Below are 19,249 nucleotides of genomic sequence, written 5' to 3'. Positions count from 1 at the left end.
AATAAAATAAATAGCTATTGTGAGGACTACGAAAGAAGAATATAAGTAGGAAGGCAGACATAGGTACGGTCGTCGTCTAGGAAATACTGACTCGCATTCGGCTGGTGCACATCACCCGCAAGCCTTCCGCACAAGCTTCACCAGCAGAACATCAGTAATACCTAGGGTAGACCATACCAAACAGGGGCCAAACCAACTGGAGTGGTGGCCAGCTATAGGCATACCTACGATAGGCCTATACCAAAACTGAATTCCAAACTGAGACCTTCCGAGGGGCGACCATCGAAGACCCGTCCCTCCCATCACTCCGCACCTACAGACTGCGTATCACCTTTCAAAAACTTAACCATCTCGATCGCAGTCAACACCACCTTTTTCCCTTTCTTCATTCATCCCATCTCCTACTTCCTCCCTACAAGCTTCCTCTCTCTCTCGGTCCTTTGGTTCATCGCAAGACAATCCTTCAGACAAACAGCCCAGAGTCACTCTCTTGTGCTCCGACTCGATCTTCGGTCTCCGCTCCCCGTCACTTCCGTTTCCTGTCCTTCCCTCGCCCAGTCTCACGTCGTCAAGCCTGCTCCGGCCACCATATCAGCCAACAGCCGCAGTCGCACTTTGCAATCATTGTTTCAGTGGATACAATCAACGACTGGCTGATTCTCCATTGCGACTGCCATCAGCTCAACGCTACTGCCTCCCATCGCTTGCCTCACTTCCCCGTGCCGGATTTGACACCTTACCTGTCCCTCCCCGGCAGCAGGCCATCACTGACGCACCTGGTTGATAAATTCACAAGCATCCTTCGTGCAACCTTCGAGTTTGGAGAATCTGCAAACACTCTTCGGCATCAAACTCATATTCAACGTCATCCAATCTTTGGTACGTTTGGTGCTTCTGACGGTATCTGATGTTGAATCCCTCATCCGAAGTTCACTGCCCCACGACCGAATCCCTTCGAGCCAGTCCTCAATCCATCAAGCTTACATTTTTCACCCATTTACCCTGTTACTACAGAGAGCTGACTATCGTCTCTAGACCCGACAAGACATTCCCTCCTTGCACTCGAACAACTGAGGAAACGTTCGGTGCTTCCATCCTTTCCGCCGCGGGTCTTGCCCTGGCCGCCGAATTCGACCTGAAAGAGTCAGGACATACCAGGCTTCTGGAAACAAATATCAATCATGGCACAACAAGGTTCTACCGGAGTGCCTGGCCCAGCCGGGCGTAGACTTCATATCGCCCACCGTCGCAGTCCATCTGAGCTCACTCCACTCATGATGGAACAACTGGCTCTTCAGCAACAGATCGAATTGCTCCAACAGCAACAACAGCAAATCGCTGCTACCCATCAGCAATATGTCAATATGGGAATGATTCAGCAGCCTTTGCAGAATATGCCTGGCTACTCACCACTTCAGGGCCAAACTAACATGGCTGGTATGTCTCCGAACAATACCAACTTTCAATTTCCACAAATGCAACAGCAGATGGGGATGCCGGCCAATCCTCCTACGCAACCCGCTGCTCACCGAAGAAACCAATCTGCCCTTCCGGGGATGGCCATGGGCCCTCCACCAGCACCATCATCCGGCACCGCTGGCTCAGCTTATGGTGACTACAACCAGCAGGCCACGGGCCAAAACCGCGAGAACGCAGGAGGACGTGGTGGAAGAGGTGGATCTTCACAAGGACATGCTCGTCGTCACTCTCTTGCGCTTCCCGAGGCAAAGAAGGCCGCCGAACTCGCTGAGAAGAAGAGAACTGCTGCTGGTTTTCAGTTCCCTATTCCAGGCGCAGGCGGTGTTACCGACAGTCCGGTAGCATCTACTCCCGCCGATGACAAATTGACCACACCTACAAGCTCACATGGACTCGGCTTGCAGCGTGCTGGTAACGCCAGAGTCACTGGGCACAATCGCAGTCAAAGTATGGCCGCTGGCGGCGCACGAGGCGGCGGAGGTGCTGGCCGCGGTTCTGCTTTCCAATTTCCACCTCCCATGGCTACTTCAGATGGTGGTGCTGGCCAGGGCAATCAGTCCGACCTGCAACGTCGTGGCAGTCAAAGCAGCCACGCCCGTACAGGCTCGCGCAACTTCGAGGGCAATTGGCGTCAGCAGAATAACCAACAGAATGCAGATCAGTCTCACCAACAGATGGGCCAGTTCAGCCAACCTCAGGGAATGAACGTAAATGCTTCAGGATTTCAACCGGGCCATAGGGCAGGCCGAGGCTCTATGAACCAGTCCATTGGTTCCATGAGCGGGTTCCAGTATCCAGGACAGCCGCAGCTTGTCCAAATGCCTCAGGGACAGATGATGATGGCTCCTCAGATGTTTCCTGGTCAACAATTGAATGCTCTGCAAATGGCTCAGCTGCAGGCAATGCAGGGTGCCCAGCTGGGAGGACTTCAGGCAAGTCAGCATGCTCCACCAATGGGCTTGCAACAGCAGCAACAGCAGCGAAAGACTCTGTTCACTCCTTATCTGCCTCAAGCCAGTCTTCCTGCTTTGTTGAACGATGGGCAGCTCGTTGCTGGTATTCTTCGAGTCAACAAGAAGAATCGGTCTGATGCCTACGTGACCACCAGCGACTTGGATGCTGATATCTTCATCTGTGGTAGCAAAGACCGCAATCGTGCCCTGGAAGGCGATCTCGTTGCAATCGAGCTCCTTGACGTGGATGAAGTCTGGGGCCAGAAACGTGAGAAAGAGGAGAAAAAGAAGCGCAAGGATATAACAGATACTCGCTCTTCAAGCAATGCCCAAAATGGCAAGAACGATACCTCGTCCTCCGCCGACGCTCAGTCCATCGCACCGGACGGTAGCATCCGACGACGTGGTAGTCTCCGACAACGTCCGACGCAGAAGAAGAATGATGATGTCGAGGTCGAAGGCCAGAGTCTTCTCCTCATGGAAGAGGAGGAGATTAGTGACGAACAGAAACCACTGTACGCTGGTCATGTTGTCGCTGTCATTGAAAGAGTCGCTGGCCAGATGTTCTCTGGTACCCTCGGCCTGCTTCGACCGAGCAGCCAGGCCACCAAAGAGAAACAAGAGGCTGAAAGACAAGCTCGTGATGGCGCACACAATCGCTCAGAGTCTCGTCAACAAGAAAAGCCCAAGATTGTTTGGTTCAAGCCAACCGACAAACGTGTGCCTCTTATCGCTATTCCTACCGAGCAAGCTCCGCGAGATTTCGTCGACAAGCACATGGACTACGCCAACAGAATCTTTGTTGCTTGCATTAAGCGTTGGCCAATCACTTCGCTGCATCCTTTTGGGACCCTTGTTGAGCAACTTGGCGAGATGGGAGACCTACGGGTCGAGACCGATGCCCTGTTGCGTGACAACAACTTTGGAGCCGACGAGTTCTCTGATGCTGTCTTGAAGAGCGTGGGATGGGAAGATTGGTCTCTCGAGGCCGAGAGCGAGGAAGTTCTGGCTAGCCGTCTTGACCTCCGCAACGAGCGCACCTTCACCATTGATCCTATGCATTCAAGCGAGCTCGATGATGCTCTGCATATCAAGCAGCTTGATGATGGCTTGGTCGAGCTTGGCGTTCACGTCACCGATATCGCTCACTTCGTCAAGGCAAACTCGCTCGTCGACCGAGAAGCGAAGAAGCGAGGTACTGGTGTATACCTGATGACACGTTCCGTCAACATGCTTCCACCACGACTTTCATCCGAGATCTGCTCGCTTCTTCCAGGCCAAGGCCGCTTGACTGTCAGTGTGATCTTCAAGGTCCATCCCGACACTGGGAAGATTGAGGGAGAACCTTGGATTGGCAAGACTATCATCCAGAGCTCCGGCAAGCTGGCATACGATGAGGTTGATACCGTCATCAAGGGGGGCGACAACATCGACCTGCAGGGTGCTACCAGCGCCGACATCAAGACCTTGCACGGCATTGCCAACAAGTTCCGGGAAGCTCGATTTGGTCATCGTTCTGCCGACATTGCACCACTACGCCTCTTCTACCAACTCGACGATGAAAATGTGCCAGTCGAGCAGAACATTTTCAACTCTTCTGCTGCACACGAGATCATGGAAGAGATCAGCTGCAAGGCCAACTTCTTCGTCGCGCAAAGAATCTTTGCTGCCATGCCCGACAAAGCGTTCCTGAGACGACAAGCACCTCCCAATCCGCGACGTCTTCTTACCTTCGCCGATCGAATGACTCGAGCTGGCTACGAAGTCGATGCAAGCAGCAGCGGTACTCTGCAGAACAGTCTTTTCCAGGTCGGGGATCCTGACTTCCGCAAGGGCATGGAGACTTTGTTAGTCAAGACTTTGCAGCGGGCCAAGTACTACATTGGTGATCAGCTCGCAGAGGAGCAGCGGCAACACTATGCCTTGAACTTGCCCATCTACGCTCATTTCACCAACCCATCCCGTCGCTATGCTGATATTGTCGTACATCGCCAATTGGAGGCTGCTCTGTCCAATGGTGCGATTGAATTCGGCGAGGATATGGAGAGTTTGGCGAAGACTGCCGAACAATGCAACAACAAGAAGGACTCGGCTCATTGTGCTCAGGAACAGAGTGTGCACATCGAGTCTTGCCGACTCATGGACAAGAAGAGTAAAGAAGTGGGTGGTGACCTTATTAGTGATGGCATCATCATTTGTGTCTACGAGTCAGCCTTTGACGTTCTCATTCCCGAGTACGGTTTTGAGAAGCGTGTCCACTGCGATCAACTGCCCTTGAAGAAGGCCGAGTTTCGCAAGGAGGAGAGAGTGCTCGAGCTGTACTGGGAGAAAGGTGTCCCATCGTCAGCTTATGTCCCTGAGGACGAGAGACCACGGGCCAATGCAAGCACCAGAGCGAACGGTGGTTCCGACTCTGCAAAGGAGCGTGCCAAAGAACGATTTGAAGCGCAGCGAAAGCAGACTGAGAGTAACACCATGTCGACCGACGATGTCGATGCTCTGTTCGACGATGAGGATAGTGCTTCTGAGATGACGGAAATGGCTGCAGGAGTCTCTTTGAATGACCGCTCGATCCGGAGCTTGCCCGCATCTCCAGGCCGGAATGGATCGTCTGCGCAAGGCGCTACCAGAACTCAATCCGACTCGAAAATCGGCAGATTTGTTGGGGACGTCCCAGAGAACCATCTCACGGATAAGGAGAAGTATCTGACCTACTTCTCACTTCGTGAGGAAGGTGGTGAATACATTCAGGACGTCAGAGAAATGACTCGAATTCCAGTCATCCTCAAGACCGATATGACGAAGAGTCCTCCGTAAGTTTTCCTGATCATGACGCTGACCTGCGCAGACCTGCTGACTGTTCTGCTAGATGCCTGACAATTCGATCTATGAATCCTTATGCATTGTAATCAATGCGTAATGTCTTATTTGTAATACTTGCCAAGAGCAAAGTAATCATCACCACAAAGTTGCCCTCGAAACGAAAGGTGTAAGTCTGGGGAAGTGGGCTTTACGAGGCATCGGCGTATCAACAAGAAACAAGTATCTAATACTTGACGCGAAGCTCGCGTTTGCCTAGAGTTGGAGAAGGCATGGTACTTGGGACAAGTACGTGATTGGGTGTGCTGTGCATGGCCATGCGAGCTGGAGTGAGATTGTGCGAGTCGAAGTGCAGCAGAAGAAAGCACTGTGTGAGCGAAGGGAAGCAGACATTGATTGTGGAAAAGATTGCAAAGAGCTGTAATCAGGAGTTTTCCTATTAGCGTGATATGCATAAAAGTCTCTATTTCTTTCATTGTCAGTCCGTCTTATCATATCTGGCTCGTGTGTCTTTCCGTGTCGGTATCCTTGAGACTCGTGGACTTGGATATGCGAGAGCATCAAGTTAACTTCCTGCTTCTTGCAGGCCGCAGCCAAGCCACCTCTGACGGAGCATTGCGAACTTGTAGGAGATGCAGAATGGTCAAGTGTTTCTTCCTCTAAGCCCCTTCACCACTCCAGATTCACGATGTCGGGAAGGGCTTTCACTATACCGTCGTATGTGCTTCAGGAAAAAATCCACTCGAGCTGGCCATCTCAGTCATCTCCAGGCCCGACCTACCCTCGACTCCCTCGACTCCCTCGGCTTCTCTAACAGCCACTTTTGTCATCAGGGTTCGTCGGCCAGATTCAAGGCGAGATTTTTTAATCGCCCTTGGCAATCTTTTCGAAGACGGCCACACCATATCGTCCCAGCGCACTCGCACAAGCCACAGCCTGAGCCCCAACCTTCCGCATTCTCTCGTAACCAGCCTTATCCTCGACACCACCAACGCCGATGATAGCAACGCCTCTCGTCTCAGGCTGCCGAGTCAACAACTCGTGAAACGTCGCAACATTGCCCAGCGCCAGAGGATGTAACGCGGCACCAGCCATTCCACCGATCCCCGTGCCCGACTCGCCGTTCAAGACGGGATTCAACTCCGAATCCAACAACAAGGACGAGCCGAGCGTGTTTGTGCACGTAATAAAGTCCAGCACACAGCCTTCGCCGGGCTCGCTGGACTGGGCCTTCTGCATGGCGGAGACAACCATTTCGAACTGGGCCGTGTGCGTGTAGGGCGGGAGCTTGACACCGACCTTGGGCACGGACTCGGGCGTGGCCATACGTCCGCGGTACGTGGATTTCGAGTCGGATATGGCCTCGAGGTATTCGGCAAGCTGGACGGGGTCGTAAGCTGGGGGAGGCGCGTCTTTGATGTTGGGGCAGGAGAGGTTGACTTCCATGGCCAGGCGGAGGTCTTCGTCCATTTCGGCGGCGTTGGCGATGAGGGCGTAGGCCATGGCGATCTCATCGGGTGTGCCGGTCACGCTGAGGATGAAGGGCTTCTTGGTTGGGGTGTCGGTGCCCAGGTGTCGTTGGCCGACGATCTCGTTGATGTAGCCCAGATACTCGGAGAGGGTGAAGGGCGAGTAGCCTAGCGTGTTGAGGGTTGATATTGGGCTGGCCGCGGCGGACGATGTCTGGGCCGAGGCCGAGGGTTTGGAATCCTCGCCCTTGGGTGCTTTGGCCGGGATGGTGGTACCGGGCGTGAAGAACGTGTATTGGTGCACCGAGTCATCGTGAGTGAAACCTTCGAGGAGGGAGGTGCGGATGGTCACGGCGCCGGTGTAGGGCGAGTCGTAGAGTGCTTTGATGTCCTCGAGGGTGGTGGACCACGGGCAGGCGGAGTTGAGGAGAGGAGGGTCGATGTTCAATTTGGAGGAAGACATGTTCGACCTGAGAAGATAATTAAGTTGGTTGTATAGTAGTAGTACTAGGAGCAGTAGCTACAAGGTGTGAGGCTCGTGTCAAGGAAGTGTTAGAATGTCAGCTTGGGCGGAGCGTCGAAGCATTGAGTTTTCTCGGTGCGGCGAAATCCCAGCTAGAATTCAACGGCACGGAATCTTATCAGAATGTCGAGGCCGGTGGTAGGGGTTGATGCGAATTTGACTTGTCCATTTGGGAGAAGAAGAAAAGAAAGGCAGCAACTCTATCTACCTACGGAAATCGAGCTGACGTTGAATGTCCGGCGCACGTGAGGTGCAATGTACGACTTCCAATGGCGCCCCTCTTACATGCCATCCCTCACTCCATCATGACGGGGGCCACAACATTCCCTGTGCGTATGGCCAAGTTATTTACACCGAATCTCTGGATAGAAGAAATGGCGTTGTCTGGGCTAGGCGGACCAGATAAGTTACTTAGACGATTCTTCGAGAATGTGACGTTCGAGCGTACGTCCTCATGCTACATCGGGAGTCTACTGATCACAAGCCAAGACAACACCGCCTCAAAGGTCAAGAGGGCCCTTTGATGAGATGAGATATGCTCGAGGCCAGGCAATGTCATTTCCTTCTGCCCGGACGCTGAACGCCACTTCCAACAATTTTGTCATAGGACCAACCTCCGACTCGCTGCAACGTGTGCCCTCCAAAACCCACTATTCCTATCAATAGTGACAGCGAAGCTGAAAGAGCTGAAAGGAAGTCAGCTCATAATAACGTGTGGTTTTTGGATCTTCCGAGAAAGTCTTCAGCAGATCTCACGTCACAGAAAAAGCAGGACAACAACAGTATCCTGTGGTAGCCAACACAGCAAAAGGACTTGAACAAGGACGTGAGTTTGAACGTCATTTGGCATTTTTATGGTCATAATGCTCATCATCTATTAGGGAGGGCAATGAACTGATCGCCAATGCGAGGCTGCGGCGACAGCAGATATTCGGAATTTCGACACAATGACTGACAGACATGCGTAGATCGTGCCTTGACCCCTTAGAGTTTCTGCAGATCGTTAGTACTCGGCTCAATCTTTCGGAAAAGGGGATACTTGCCTGCATGGCGACTACATCAGTACTCTGTACGTGATCCTCGTCCTCTTCGATCTGCTGCTGCAACTCGTCGAGAGAGACCTTCTCGTCCTCAACGACCAAGTTGATTTGCAGCTTCTTGATACCGAAACCAACAGCTTGCAGCTTGTGAGCACCCCAGACCAAACCATCCTTCTCAATGGCCAACACGTTCTTAACCAGCTCGTTCATATCGGTCTCGTCATCCCAAGGTTTGACGTCCAACGTGACAAGAGATTTGGCGGCTGGCTTGGTCTTGCCTTCCTTCTTCTTCTTGTACTCTGCGAGTCTCTTCTCACGCTCGGCAACGACTTCTGGGTCTTCCTCTTCCTCGTCTGAGCCGAAGAGATCCATTTCGTCGTCATCCTCGGCAGCTGGAGCATCCTTCGGGTTGTGCGTCACAGCAACTTCCTCGGGTCCATATGTGTTGAACGGCTTGGATGGGTCGCCAGGCAGGGTAGAGAAGTCGGCCTCGTAGGACTTGATGTGGTTGTACCAACGGTAGGCGTGGGGGTACAGTTCAACCGGAGGAGCCTTGTCGATGGACTTGAAGCTGACAACGTCGGCTTGAGATGGAGTGTAGCTTTAGAGCATATGTTAGCGACCATGGTACGCAATGATCGTATTGGGCAGAACACTGCTTGACAATAAAATTCAGAGGTGCAAATGCTTGCGATTGGAAGTAGTCATTTTGCGGTGTCTTAAGCCGCCTCATCAACACGGACCAAATTGTTCTCATCTTTCAAACACGGAAGGGGATTGCAAAACAACGTATAAAGCTACATACCCAGTGATGTAGGATCGAGTTTTGAGCCAGTTGTTGAGCACTAGAGTCAATCAGCGGCGGTTCTAGAGGGGATCTGGGGCGAGGAAAACATACGGGTGAGACCGCTGTCGGAGACAAAGTCGGTGAAGCCCATCTTAGAAGATTGTTCAGTATGTGCTCTGATCGATCGAATATGTCAGACCGGTTGCAAGCGATTAAATACTAGGGAGAATAGTAGGCGCAGTTCCAAACGGTCCAAACTGAAATCCGAAATCAAAAAACTTTAGGAGTCAAGTTCGGCTTGCGCCAAGCCTGCGATGTACCCAGAACTTGCCTCTTTTACAAGGCTTTCTTGCTGCTTTTAGGTGCGTTTGACGACGGGCAACCCAACACTTGGAGAAACCTTTCCAAGGGGCCTTTCGATTGTCCTAAGCCCTTACAGTGCAGATGGCTGACTTGACTCGGCGCTCGCAGGAACTGCACGCTATTGCTCAGAAGAGTGCCAGGAGAAGGAATCTCATGAAGGTAGTTAGACACACGCGCACGTGTTCACCATCCAATATCATTCATTTACTGCTGTTTCGTGCACAGGGTATCTGGAGCTCGTGATTCGTATCCTCATATCCGTTTGGCGTGTGGTACTCCGTTTGAGTATGCCTCAACCATTCCACCCCATTCAATTGAACAGAGAGTCGTCCGATTCGTAATCATCCTCGTCCGCCTTGCCATCTTTGTCTCTTGTGTTCACCGTCGCGTCACCGACGTTCAAAAGCACATTCTCCCGAGTCGCCCCAGCCTCTTCCTCGTCATCATCCGCCTCTACATCCTGGTCCTCTTCTACCACGGTAGCCGCCGTCTTCAGCTGTTTCTCTTCGTCAAGCTTTTGAAAAGCTTCACCCCAAGCTACAGCCCAAATTGCATCATCCTCGTCAGCTTCTTCCGGAGTCTCCTCTTCTCGCTCCTTCCGCTTAGCTGCTTCTTCTTTTCTTCTCGCAACCATCTCCCGCCTCTTTCTTGCTGTTTCCTGTCTCCTTCTCGCTGTCTCTTTCTTCCTTAGCTCTTCTGCCTCCTTCTTTTTTGCCGCCTCCTCCTCATTCTTTGCTTTCTCTATCTCCATTAGCTTGTTGGCTTCGGCCTGCTTTTGCTCCGCATGCCTCTGTAGCTGCTCCTCAGTCGGGTTGATATAACCCAGATGCTGGTTTATCGCTTCGTTCTCCGTTGGGTTCATCCAGTGGTAAAACTTAGTTTTCTTGGCCCGTTTGGCTGATGGTGCCATGCTGTCGCCATCGTTCGACACGGGTGGGGACGGCTCCGGGTTGGCGGAGACCACGGGGACAGGCGCCACTGGAGTCGGAACTGAAGCAGAATCGGATTCTGACTCCCGATGACGACGCTGACCAGCAATTTGTTGACCAGGATTGGACTGCTGGGCTGGCCCAGGGGTTGAAGTAGCTCGTGCAATTGGATGTCCCAGAGCAAGAGCAGTAGCCACGGTGCATGGGACGGGCGGTGCAAAAGCAGCATCAGGGACCGCAGGTTGTGGAGCGTATGCTGGGGTTGGAGCTTGAGCCGCGGTAACCACTGTATAGGCCTCATGCTGTTGGAGGTTTGTTGAGCCTGGGGCTGTAGTCGAGCCGTCGTCGTCATCCGTAAGATCCACATGCTCAGGTCGTCTAAGCACCGGGGCCGTTAGTGGCCGAACTGTGTTTCCGTTGTTTGGTAGTAACACGTAGGGATCATTTGGTACGATACTGCCAGCCCATGCCGTTACCCGGGCTTCGTGTTGTGCTTGCGCTTCCGGGACTGGTACACCAGGCTCGACGACGGCGGTTTGTCGTGGGATTGTACCTGGCACGAGGGGACGCAGGCGGCCATCTGGTTGGATTTCGAAGTCCAAAGTACCTCGCAGCATGCGATAGTGTGCTGTTATTGCGGAGGCACGGCGGAGGAGGCCTTGGTGGTTTGCTCTGAGATTCATGTTCTCCTGGGTCACCAATTCAAGACGTTCTTGAAGGTGAGCGTTCTCCTGCTGAAGATTGGTGAGCTGCTGGTAGACATTGGCGCTTCGATAGCCCCCATAGGTATGGTTCATATTGGCGTTGGCGAACGTGTAGATGGTACTGTTCTGGTTGGCTGGTGTGGGCATGGTGCCGGACTGCGAGCTATAGTTGACGACACTGGCTGGCATTGGCCGCACGGCGTTGGTCCTCGGCATGGGCTGAGCCATGAAGTTGTTCGTGCCAGGGTTGCCCCCGTTCATAGTGCCCATGAACTGGCCATTGACGAACTGGTTGTTGACGGGTCCAAGAGAGGGTTGGAAGGTGTTTGGTGAGAAGGGGGGTGTTGCAGGCAAAAGATGGCGTGGCTGCATGCTTCTCTTGTTGTTCTCCATCGTGAAAGTGTAGAGCTGGGTAGACTGGTTGGTGGTCGAGAAGTGCACAGAAGGTAGCAACACAGAGGAGGTGTGAGCACGCTCAAAATACCTTTCGTGGCGTTTGTGGGGAGAGACTGCAGAAGAAGAGATGCAATATCTTACGATATCGAAGGTGCCCGAGTGAGTGTCGGGGTGTTGAGTGCAATTGTAGACAAGACAACTTCAAGTCAAGGAATAGATCGAGAGTAGCAGTGCAAGTCTTGATCGGCTGTGTGCAAGATCCGGCGGGAGAAGGGAATGAAAAATCTTTCCCACAACATAGGGAGATGTGTGCAGACACAATGTCGCAGCAGCTGGTTCAGATCCCTGAATCCTGCCTCGTCGTCTGCTATTCGTGTATCCAGCTTTTAGGACTTGACTCACTCACGCCTCAGGCTGGCCAATGAGCAGGTAAAACCAATTGTGAGGGCAGCCCGCTACCCGCATTGCAAAAGGTTTTCCATGGGATCGTGAGGACCTCAGCGATGGTCCTCACGATGTCACTCCATTCGACACAGTCCTCTGTTGAATGAGCATCCTGCTCGCCTGTATTCACAATAGCGAAAAGGCTATCGTCCCATTCTGGGCCCACCATTGGTCCTCCTACCATTGTGGTGAGTTTTTGTGAAGTAGTGAAGTTTTTAGTTCTGCTTCAATGTCCTTTACACTGCAAACAACACGACTGTCAAGCTATTAACAGAGATTGTTTGGATGGACGTTGACGAACAGCCAAACAGATAATATTCTTCCGATAAGCGTCTTATCGAGACTGCATTGTTTATTGGATTATCGGATCACCATCTCCGCCAATGGCCGAAGAGCAGCCGGACGACATTAGCAACACCACCAACACCTCCTCACAATCCTCCACCACCCATTCATCTGCGTCACCCTTTCACATTGCAGAAGGCTCCTCAGCAGAGCTTGAGAGACTTCTACCCGATCCAGAGGAGACAGAGAATGAGAGGAGACCTTTCGAAGACATGAGTGTCATTCTCTGCACAGGTATGCTGCCCATATCCCGCTCTACAGTTTGTGAAATTCGCTAACAACAGTTGTTTCAGCGGGCTACGACCATACCGTTCGGTAAGCAAGAATCACCTACACCAGCGACATACTTTGAGACTGACAAACTAAAGGTTTTGGGAGGCGCTCTCGGGAATTTGTTCTCGAACAATCCAACATCCTGAATCCCAGGTGAATCGACTATGCATCACTCCCGACAAGAAGTACCTCGCGGCAGCTGGCCGACACATGGTGCGTCTCTACGACATCAAATCGAGCAACCCGAACCCTATTATGCAGTTTGAAGGGCATACAAACAATATCACTGGTGTTGCATTCCACTGTGAGGGCAAGTGGATGGTGACAAGTTCGGAAGACTGCACCGTAAGAGTTTGGGACACAAGATCAGGTCAGATCCAGCGCAACTACCAACACACTCATCCTGTCAACGATGTAGTCATCCACCCGAATCAAGGTGAGTTGGTCAGCTGTGACCGCGGTGGTAACATCCGCATCTGGGATCTCGGCGAAAGCAAATGCACCCATCAACTCGTTCCTGTTGAAGATGTCTCTATGGCGAGCGTGAGCGTTGCTAGCGACGGCTCTCTTCTAGCAGCTGGGAATAACCTGGTTAGAAATCATCTCCCATTACTATCATGCTCTGGCTAATTTCGCAGGGTGATGTCTACATCTGGCGCATGTACCAGAACCACGACTCAACCAGTCTCCTGCCATGCCGTGTCTTCAAAGCTCATAAAGACTATCTCACTCGCCTGCTCTTGTCACCGGACATCAAGCTCCTAGCGACATGCAGCGCCGATCACACCGTCCGCGTTTGGAGGATCGACATGAACGAAGAACATCTCGAGGCGATTCCCCAGGCTGAAAGTCAGCCAGATACTCTCAATTCAACCACGAGTCAAAGCCAGCCAAATCTCAACGGTAGCTCGGGCAGTCCGCAGTCACCAGCCAATCCAGTCGTGCCTGGAGATGCGTCAACGTACTATCAATCCCGCTCGACTGGCAGTCTCGCTTCGGCTTCGCAGTCAATGTCGGCATCATCGTTCCGCGCTCTGACCGATTTGATCACGACTCGACGCCCCCTTCCATGTGATGCAGTTCTTGACAACCATCAGCGCTGGGTCTGGGACTGCGCCTTTAGCGCCGACTCTGCTTATCTTGTCACGGTGTGCAGTGATCACTACGCTCGTCTTTGGGAGCTTAGCACCGCCAGCATCATACGTCAGTACAACGGTCATCACCGTGGCGCCGTTTGTGTTGCTTTGAATGATTACTCCAACCCACCATAGGAAGGTGAGGCATTGGAAGATTTGATCTCTTTGTAAAGCGTGGGCGCATGGCGTTCGAAGGAGAGTGAAAAAGCAGGGTCCACACGACTTGAACACGACGTGCATTCTGAACACAGTTGGACTTTCCCATCTTCGGCTCGAGACAGGGCGTCTCTATGCATTGAGCTTTGGTCATGAACTGGAGTCAAAGCTTTGTTTGACTCCATTTAGCTTATATGGTTTTGCATCCGTGCAACTACTGATTCGGCATGAAGGTTACCTGGAATGCATTGGTGCTTGTCGATATTGCTGGAATGGGCTGAACATGTGAAGCAGCTTTACAATGTGCTATTATGAATGATACCTAAAGAGTACCTCCTATGTACCTAGCCGTGCTTTCCCGGATGCACAATCGAAATTGGCTAGTTCTGTCATTAACGAGCTGATATCAGCTCTTCTCTCACAACCAAGCTTTCTGCTGTTCCGACAACTCCAGTTCAATTTTCCCATTCGAAGTGGTACCGCTCCTCTCCAGCCTTCCGAGAATGAACAGCTCATGCTTCGACCAGTCTAAGAACGAAATTTACCACAACCGCTGCCAACAGGGCCAGCGCCAGCACGGTGGGTCCGATTCTGTCATCGAAACCGCCTTGGCCTCGGATCCGGATACTCTTTGCTCGCCAGTGGAAGGTGGACAGCGCATATATCATGGCCGCCATGGCGACAAGTGTGAACAGCCCAGCAGATATGCGGCCGACCTTGTCGCCAAAGTTGAGGAGGCCGACGGCCAGACCGCCCAGGATGACGGTGAAGTTGAGCCATGAGAGGAAGGTGCGCTCATTGGCGAAGAAGACCTTTGGCTCGACGCGCGTAGGAAGGGCAATGCGTTTGCCAGGGGCGCTTTGAAGAAGGGGTTGTTCGGACATGGTGGTGCTTGGTGTTGTTTGTTAGGTTGATGTTGTTGCACGAATACGATTGCTGCGGGATGGAGCAAGCCCACTGGGTTGTATTGAATCGTCTCGGCGGATTGATAACAGACGGCTTCTTGCAGATGGAGAAGGCGGTTTCGGATATTCCACCTCTTGAAGCTCTAGTCACGTATACACAAGCTCTATTCCTGAAGACCCGGGTATAGATAACGGTCGCTGATCGGATCCTTGGTTTCTGTACAGGATATCACTCGACTGCTTCGTGTAGACTCGGCCAATTGTGGAATATTCCGGCTCCCTTCGGCAGTGCAAAGTGAGGTCACTGGACAGTGAAGTGCTCGCTCGGTAGGTCGCAGGTAGTGAAGAACGACTCGGGCAACCGCAGATAGGCTCGTTTCGTCGTGTTTGCTTGTCTTTTCTGCCGCGCAACTTTCAATGGCCAGGAGATTTGGTGCGAATGATCAGAAAACAATGCAATTCCGCCTTTCACGGACTCGAAGATATACACACTCTTAAAGCACTGACCTAACAAAATGGAAAAAACTTTGCAACGGTTGCTTGCTTGTTGAAGCGACGAGGGCATTGGTGGGGCAAGCTGCACCATTCGCGTATCCAAAAAAGCGCACGTGCTACGACAGCTCGAAATTACGCTTGAGAGAGGAAAATGTCGACCCTACACATAATACGGAGGGTCAAATCAACCTTCAACGCAGCTCCTCCGCACCGAGATGCACAACCGTCAACAATCGACGTGCCCCCCAAGCAACTAGCGAGAAGTCGTTTGCAAAAACCTCAAGATCGTCTTCGGCAGATCAGAACCACATCGGCGTACGGCAGCAGTGACTGTCCACACCAGATCCAAGCAAACCATCCTCTGACAGATTTCCGGAGAAGACTCGCGAGAAAAGCGTCCACAATCAGTTTGCGTGCTAAGAGGTGGAAAGCGGAAGTTCAAGGCCGAGAGCAAAAGCAGGACAAGGAAGCTCGCGAACCATACGAGACCCACGAGAAAGACAGCTTTTTTGGTGGAAGCAATCTAGGCTTTGAAGAGCAGAAACCCGATCTCGTATCAGACCGCAACCACGCAAACGTACAAGAAGTTGAGACTCGGGTCAACCAGGCCGTGAACTCCTCTACAGCATCTGCGGTCACTACCATCTATCCTGCCGCACCAGCGGAACCTGTCCCTGACCAGCCAGGTCTTGACGTTACTTTGTCGCAGAAACCTATATCTGCCTCGGTCGATCCCGTCCAAGCCTACATCCTTTCTCAACAAGAAAATCACACCCGCAAAGAAGAAGCAGGCGGCATTATCTGTGTCGACATGGCCTCCGAACAAGCAGCTCCCCCTGTCCCTTATACTCGTCTGAAAGAGATTACCGAGAATGTGAGTTGTGGTCCCTTGCTCCTTCCACCTTCCCCTCTGGCCAGTTGTGGGTGTCGTACTGACTGACGATGGATGCAGGCCTGTTCAGCGGCCCTCGAAAACGTCACTGCCTACTCGCATGCAGACACCGAGTCTTGGAACACGACAATTATCAACAGCATCCTTGGAGCACTGGTCGAAGAGACCGCCAAATCGACGTCAGGCTCCACGCCGGCCCAACCACAGTTTAAATACATCGTCAACAGCACGATCATTCAGCACGCATCTAGCTCGTCGTCATCAGAAGGGAAGACCGGCGGCCGTCGAGGCATGCACGCCGCCAGCGGGGCGTACTGGAATAACGAAAAGGACGGGATGTGGAGCTACAAGTATCCCGGGGCGGAGAGTAAAGGGCTCGATGTGGTGGTAGGAATCATCTGGATTTGGGTCGGTTAGGTACCGATTGAAGTCCTTGACGATGGCCAGGGATTTCTCCCAATTAAAAAGGAAGAAGAACGGTGAAGAACGCATCAAATAAATAGGCATACTTTTGTCGCTTGTCTAGGTTAGTTGGTGTGAGAAGAGAGGTCAGCATAAACCCGAATAAGTAGCCACTGAAAGTCAGTCAAAGACAACTTTGCTTTGCCTTGCTCTGCTCCAATTTGCCAACATTTCAATCTAAAGACCAAGTACTTTCGCACGTCCCTCCGGCAATGTCTATATCTTTCTGTCACGCAACTGGAGCGTCAGACTTGAAGCCGGCTGAGACCGTCAATGCCGCTGCGAAGCAGAGTGACGTAACAGGGACGGTTGCCAAAGGAGGATACCTGAGGTTTAGGTGGATGCAAGACATGAGGCAAAGAAGCTGCGGCAGCCTCAAGCGAGGAGAGATCGACGGTTGAGTCCTCGTAGATCGAAATGTGTACACGCACATGTAGATTGCATGTGGGATCAAGAATGGATTCCTATGAGGTGGACGTGGCCTATGTGGGACTTGTACCGCATAGGAGTATCAGTTTCAGAGACAAGTAGCAGTAGCACGCAGCGGTTCACTGTCGACACAGTGATAGTCAGACCGTGCTTTAGGATAGACATTTTTGCGGTGAGAAAGCCAGATCCGGAGACTAGGTGATCAGCAACAATTCCTTTCGCAGTCTCATTGTGGATATTGGTGGAGACGAGTAGCTACCTAGGTAGGCAGATACTACGAGCTCGTAGGTATTAGCCGACGGCAGCGAATCTGGCAGATTCTAGGGAAGGTCCAGCACATGTTTTCCGTGTGCAGACGCTCTATCCTGTTCTTGAAGGTGGCGACTCACCCGATCGAATGTCGAGGCGCTCGACGATTGATCTCTGGCACGATGCAGAGTGCCGGAATCAGCTGTAGGCATCACCATCCTATGCACAAGTCCTCTGCACTGAGAAAAGTCACCGTTTGCGCGTTTCTCACTCTTTCCCTACGCACGTACTGGTCCCCACTTCCACATGAATAGTAGGAAAGTTGAACAGATGAACCTTGACAAGCACCCAGAAGTTCAATGCCACATATAGAAGCTCATTGGTCCAGCATGGAAAAACTGTTCCGTCCATGAATGAGATGTTGGCTGGAAATGTCTGAGGCTGAGATCAGGTTGTTGAAGTGCCTAATCTCGACTCCTTCGATTTTGAGATTGAAAAATCGAGAGCCAGTCATGGAGGCCAACCACCGCGATCAACGGCCACGTTGACGTACAAAGGTCGAAAGCTCGTGCGCGGAAACGTGGTTGCAGCCAGGATGGACCAATTGGGCGCGATCACAAGCATCTTAGGCTGAGCGGAGTGCAATAACGTGGCGAGAGTAAATTTCAGAATTTGGTCTTGTTGATGCCAGCTTCCGCAGGGACACAGCACCGATGCTGAAGGTCGATCAGAACGTTTATGATGTTGTCCCACAGAGATCAAGATCTCTTGCGTCCTGGACCGGAAGTCCCTGGGGCACCCTTGTGTTGTACCTTGTGTGATATCCACAATGTTCAAGGATATGTGCACATTGTGTTGTAGATCTGACATGGATATGGGCCGGGCATACTCGTAGCGAAGCTGTCCTGAACGTCAGAACGTCCAAGCGAAGGGTCAGCTCTGTGAATTTGGGAATAAAGATCGACCACACTTAGTCGAAAGAAGTAATAGACCTGGATCCTTGAGCCGGCTGACTGGTCAGGAGTAGGTACTTCCTCAAATTGTAGTTGATTATTCTGGCTTGTGGCGGAGCTTCTCTGGAAACAGAGCATTCTAGAATTCCTCGCAGCGAGTGATAATCATATGATGTTGCACTCGGGCATCAAGAGTTCCGTTTTCTCTAGGCTCAAAATATGCTGAAGCGGAAGAGATCATCGATTGCCTAACAGCGAAGGCCGCGGTTCGATGGATTGCCGGCACGAGGTAAGTGGAGTCTGCTGACATGATCGGCGAGCAGATCGAGGTACCAGTACGCGCATGAGAAAAGTCCATCCCGATGAAGAGGCCATACCACTTCTGGATTCGGACTTTCGTATACTTACCCAGAAAAGTGACAATGCGCGCCCATCTTGTTGTGATCACGCTAGATAGAGCTCTTGTGCAGTCGACGATCTCAAGAGCACTTGACCCCGACTGGATCGGGCAGATGCAGGTCATATTGAGGGGCTTTATGTGAGTGACGATATGTCCACTCAGAAGTGTCAGTGAGGCATCCGACGCAATAATTCGCATCTCCACGCAATGCACCGTGTCAATCGAAGGTTGACAGGAGAGCCGATCGACAATCGGAGCTGGAGGAAATTTTGCAAAGAGCCTTCAGGACGCTCCGACGGCAAGATCACTCAAGATGTTGTGGAAGAGTTTGGCCTCCAGCCCAAGATCCGATGCGTTCTCGGAATCCAATTGGTTTCGCCCTCTTCGATCCGCCCTCAATGAGCAAATACTGGACAATCCACATTCTTTTGCAGTCATAATTAGCTTGACAAGCGGACATTCGATGACATCGGGCAGCTGGCATGAAGTTCGGGTGGAGCCGAGCTAGCAGAAGGGGACCAGGGATGTCGATAAAGAAAGACACGCCGAGTTGGGACGCGCACAACGCGGCAGCGAGCACGGATGGGGTCTTTTGGTCCGGTGGTGGCACCAGCTCTTGGATCATCAATAACAAAGACAGCCAAGCA

The 19,249-nt window shown here is 52.1% G+C and overlaps 8 protein-coding genes across 8 annotated transcripts; 3 read left to right on the top strand and 5 right to left on the bottom strand.

Annotated features, from left to right (window-relative positions):
* Window positions 1-313: 313 nt before the first annotated feature.
* Window positions 314-5,727, top strand: PV05_08295 (uncharacterized protein). Its single transcript, XM_013457799.1, has 3 exons — window positions 314-879; window positions 1,036-5,245; window positions 5,302-5,727. Exons 2-3 carry the CDS (start codon window positions 1,182-1,184, stop codon window positions 5,339-5,341), a joined length of 4,104 nt encoding a protein of 1,367 aa, XP_013313253.1. The 5' UTR covers window positions 314-879; window positions 1,036-1,181; the 3' UTR covers window positions 5,342-5,727.
* Window positions 5,688-7,423, bottom strand: PV05_08294 (uncharacterized protein). The gene has a single exon (XM_013457798.1). The coding sequence runs from the start codon at window positions 7,182-7,184 to the stop codon at window positions 6,117-6,119; it is 1,068 nt and encodes a 355-aa protein (XP_013313252.1). The 5' UTR covers window positions 7,185-7,423; the 3' UTR covers window positions 5,688-6,116.
* A 286-nt stretch (window positions 7,424-7,709) lies between these two features.
* On the bottom strand, window positions 7,710-9,345 carry PV05_08293 (uncharacterized protein). The gene is made up of 4 exons (XM_013457797.1): window positions 9,183-9,345; window positions 9,090-9,129; window positions 8,288-8,885; window positions 7,710-8,237 (listed from the first exon to the last, which is right to left on the bottom strand). Exons 1-4 carry the CDS (start codon window positions 9,220-9,222, stop codon window positions 8,229-8,231), a joined length of 687 nt encoding a protein of 228 aa, XP_013313251.1. The 5' UTR covers window positions 9,223-9,345; the 3' UTR covers window positions 7,710-8,228.
* Window positions 9,346-9,744: 399 nt separating this feature from the next.
* On the bottom strand, window positions 9,745-11,552 carry PV05_08292 (uncharacterized protein; the record flags this gene model as incomplete). Its single annotated transcript, XM_013457796.1, has 1 exon — window positions 9,745-11,552. The coding sequence occupies exon 1, from the start codon at window positions 11,458-11,460 to the stop codon at window positions 9,745-9,747; it is 1,716 nt and encodes a 571-aa protein (XP_013313250.1). The 5' UTR covers window positions 11,461-11,552.
* A 738-nt stretch (window positions 11,553-12,290) lies between these two features.
* On the top strand, window positions 12,291-14,312 carry PV05_08291 (uncharacterized protein; the record flags this gene model as incomplete). Its single annotated transcript, XM_013457795.1, has 4 exons — window positions 12,291-12,486; window positions 12,546-12,567; window positions 12,621-13,116; window positions 13,164-14,312. The coding sequence occupies 4 exons, from the start codon at window positions 12,291-12,293 to the stop codon at window positions 13,794-13,796; spliced, it is 1,347 nt and encodes a 448-aa protein (XP_013313249.1). The 3' UTR covers window positions 13,797-14,312.
* PV05_08290 (vacuolar transporter chaperone 1) lies at window positions 14,106-15,280 on the bottom strand. Its single transcript, XM_013457794.1, has one exon. It carries the CDS (start codon window positions 14,699-14,701, stop codon window positions 14,330-14,332), a length of 372 nt encoding a protein of 123 aa, XP_013313248.1. The 5' UTR covers window positions 14,702-15,280; the 3' UTR covers window positions 14,106-14,329.
* An 88-nt stretch (window positions 15,281-15,368) lies between these two features.
* On the top strand, window positions 15,369-16,720 carry PV05_08289 (uncharacterized protein; the record flags this gene model as incomplete). The annotated part of the gene is made up of 2 exons (XM_013457793.1): window positions 15,369-16,091; window positions 16,170-16,720. The coding sequence occupies 2 exons, from the start codon at window positions 15,369-15,371 to the stop codon at window positions 16,524-16,526; spliced, it is 1,080 nt and encodes a 359-aa protein (XP_013313247.1). The 3' UTR covers window positions 16,527-16,720.
* Window positions 16,721-17,059: 339 nt separating this feature from the next.
* Window positions 17,060-18,237, bottom strand: PV05_08288 (uncharacterized protein). Its single transcript, XM_013457792.1, has one exon. It carries the CDS (start codon window positions 18,117-18,119, stop codon window positions 17,760-17,762), a length of 360 nt encoding a protein of 119 aa, XP_013313246.1. The 5' UTR covers window positions 18,120-18,237; the 3' UTR covers window positions 17,060-17,759.
* Window positions 18,238-19,249: the final 1,012 nt, after the last annotated feature.

Source organism: Exophiala xenobiotica, assembly GCF_000835505.1.
Source record: "Exophiala xenobiotica strain CBS 118157 unplaced genomic scaffold supercont1.5, whole genome shotgun sequence".
Taxonomy (NCBI): Eukaryota; Fungi; Ascomycota; class Eurotiomycetes; order Chaetothyriales; family Herpotrichiellaceae; genus Exophiala; species Exophiala xenobiotica.
The sequence above is the reverse complement of the archived record's forward strand: the minus strand, read 5'-3'. Positions and strand labels throughout refer to the sequence as shown.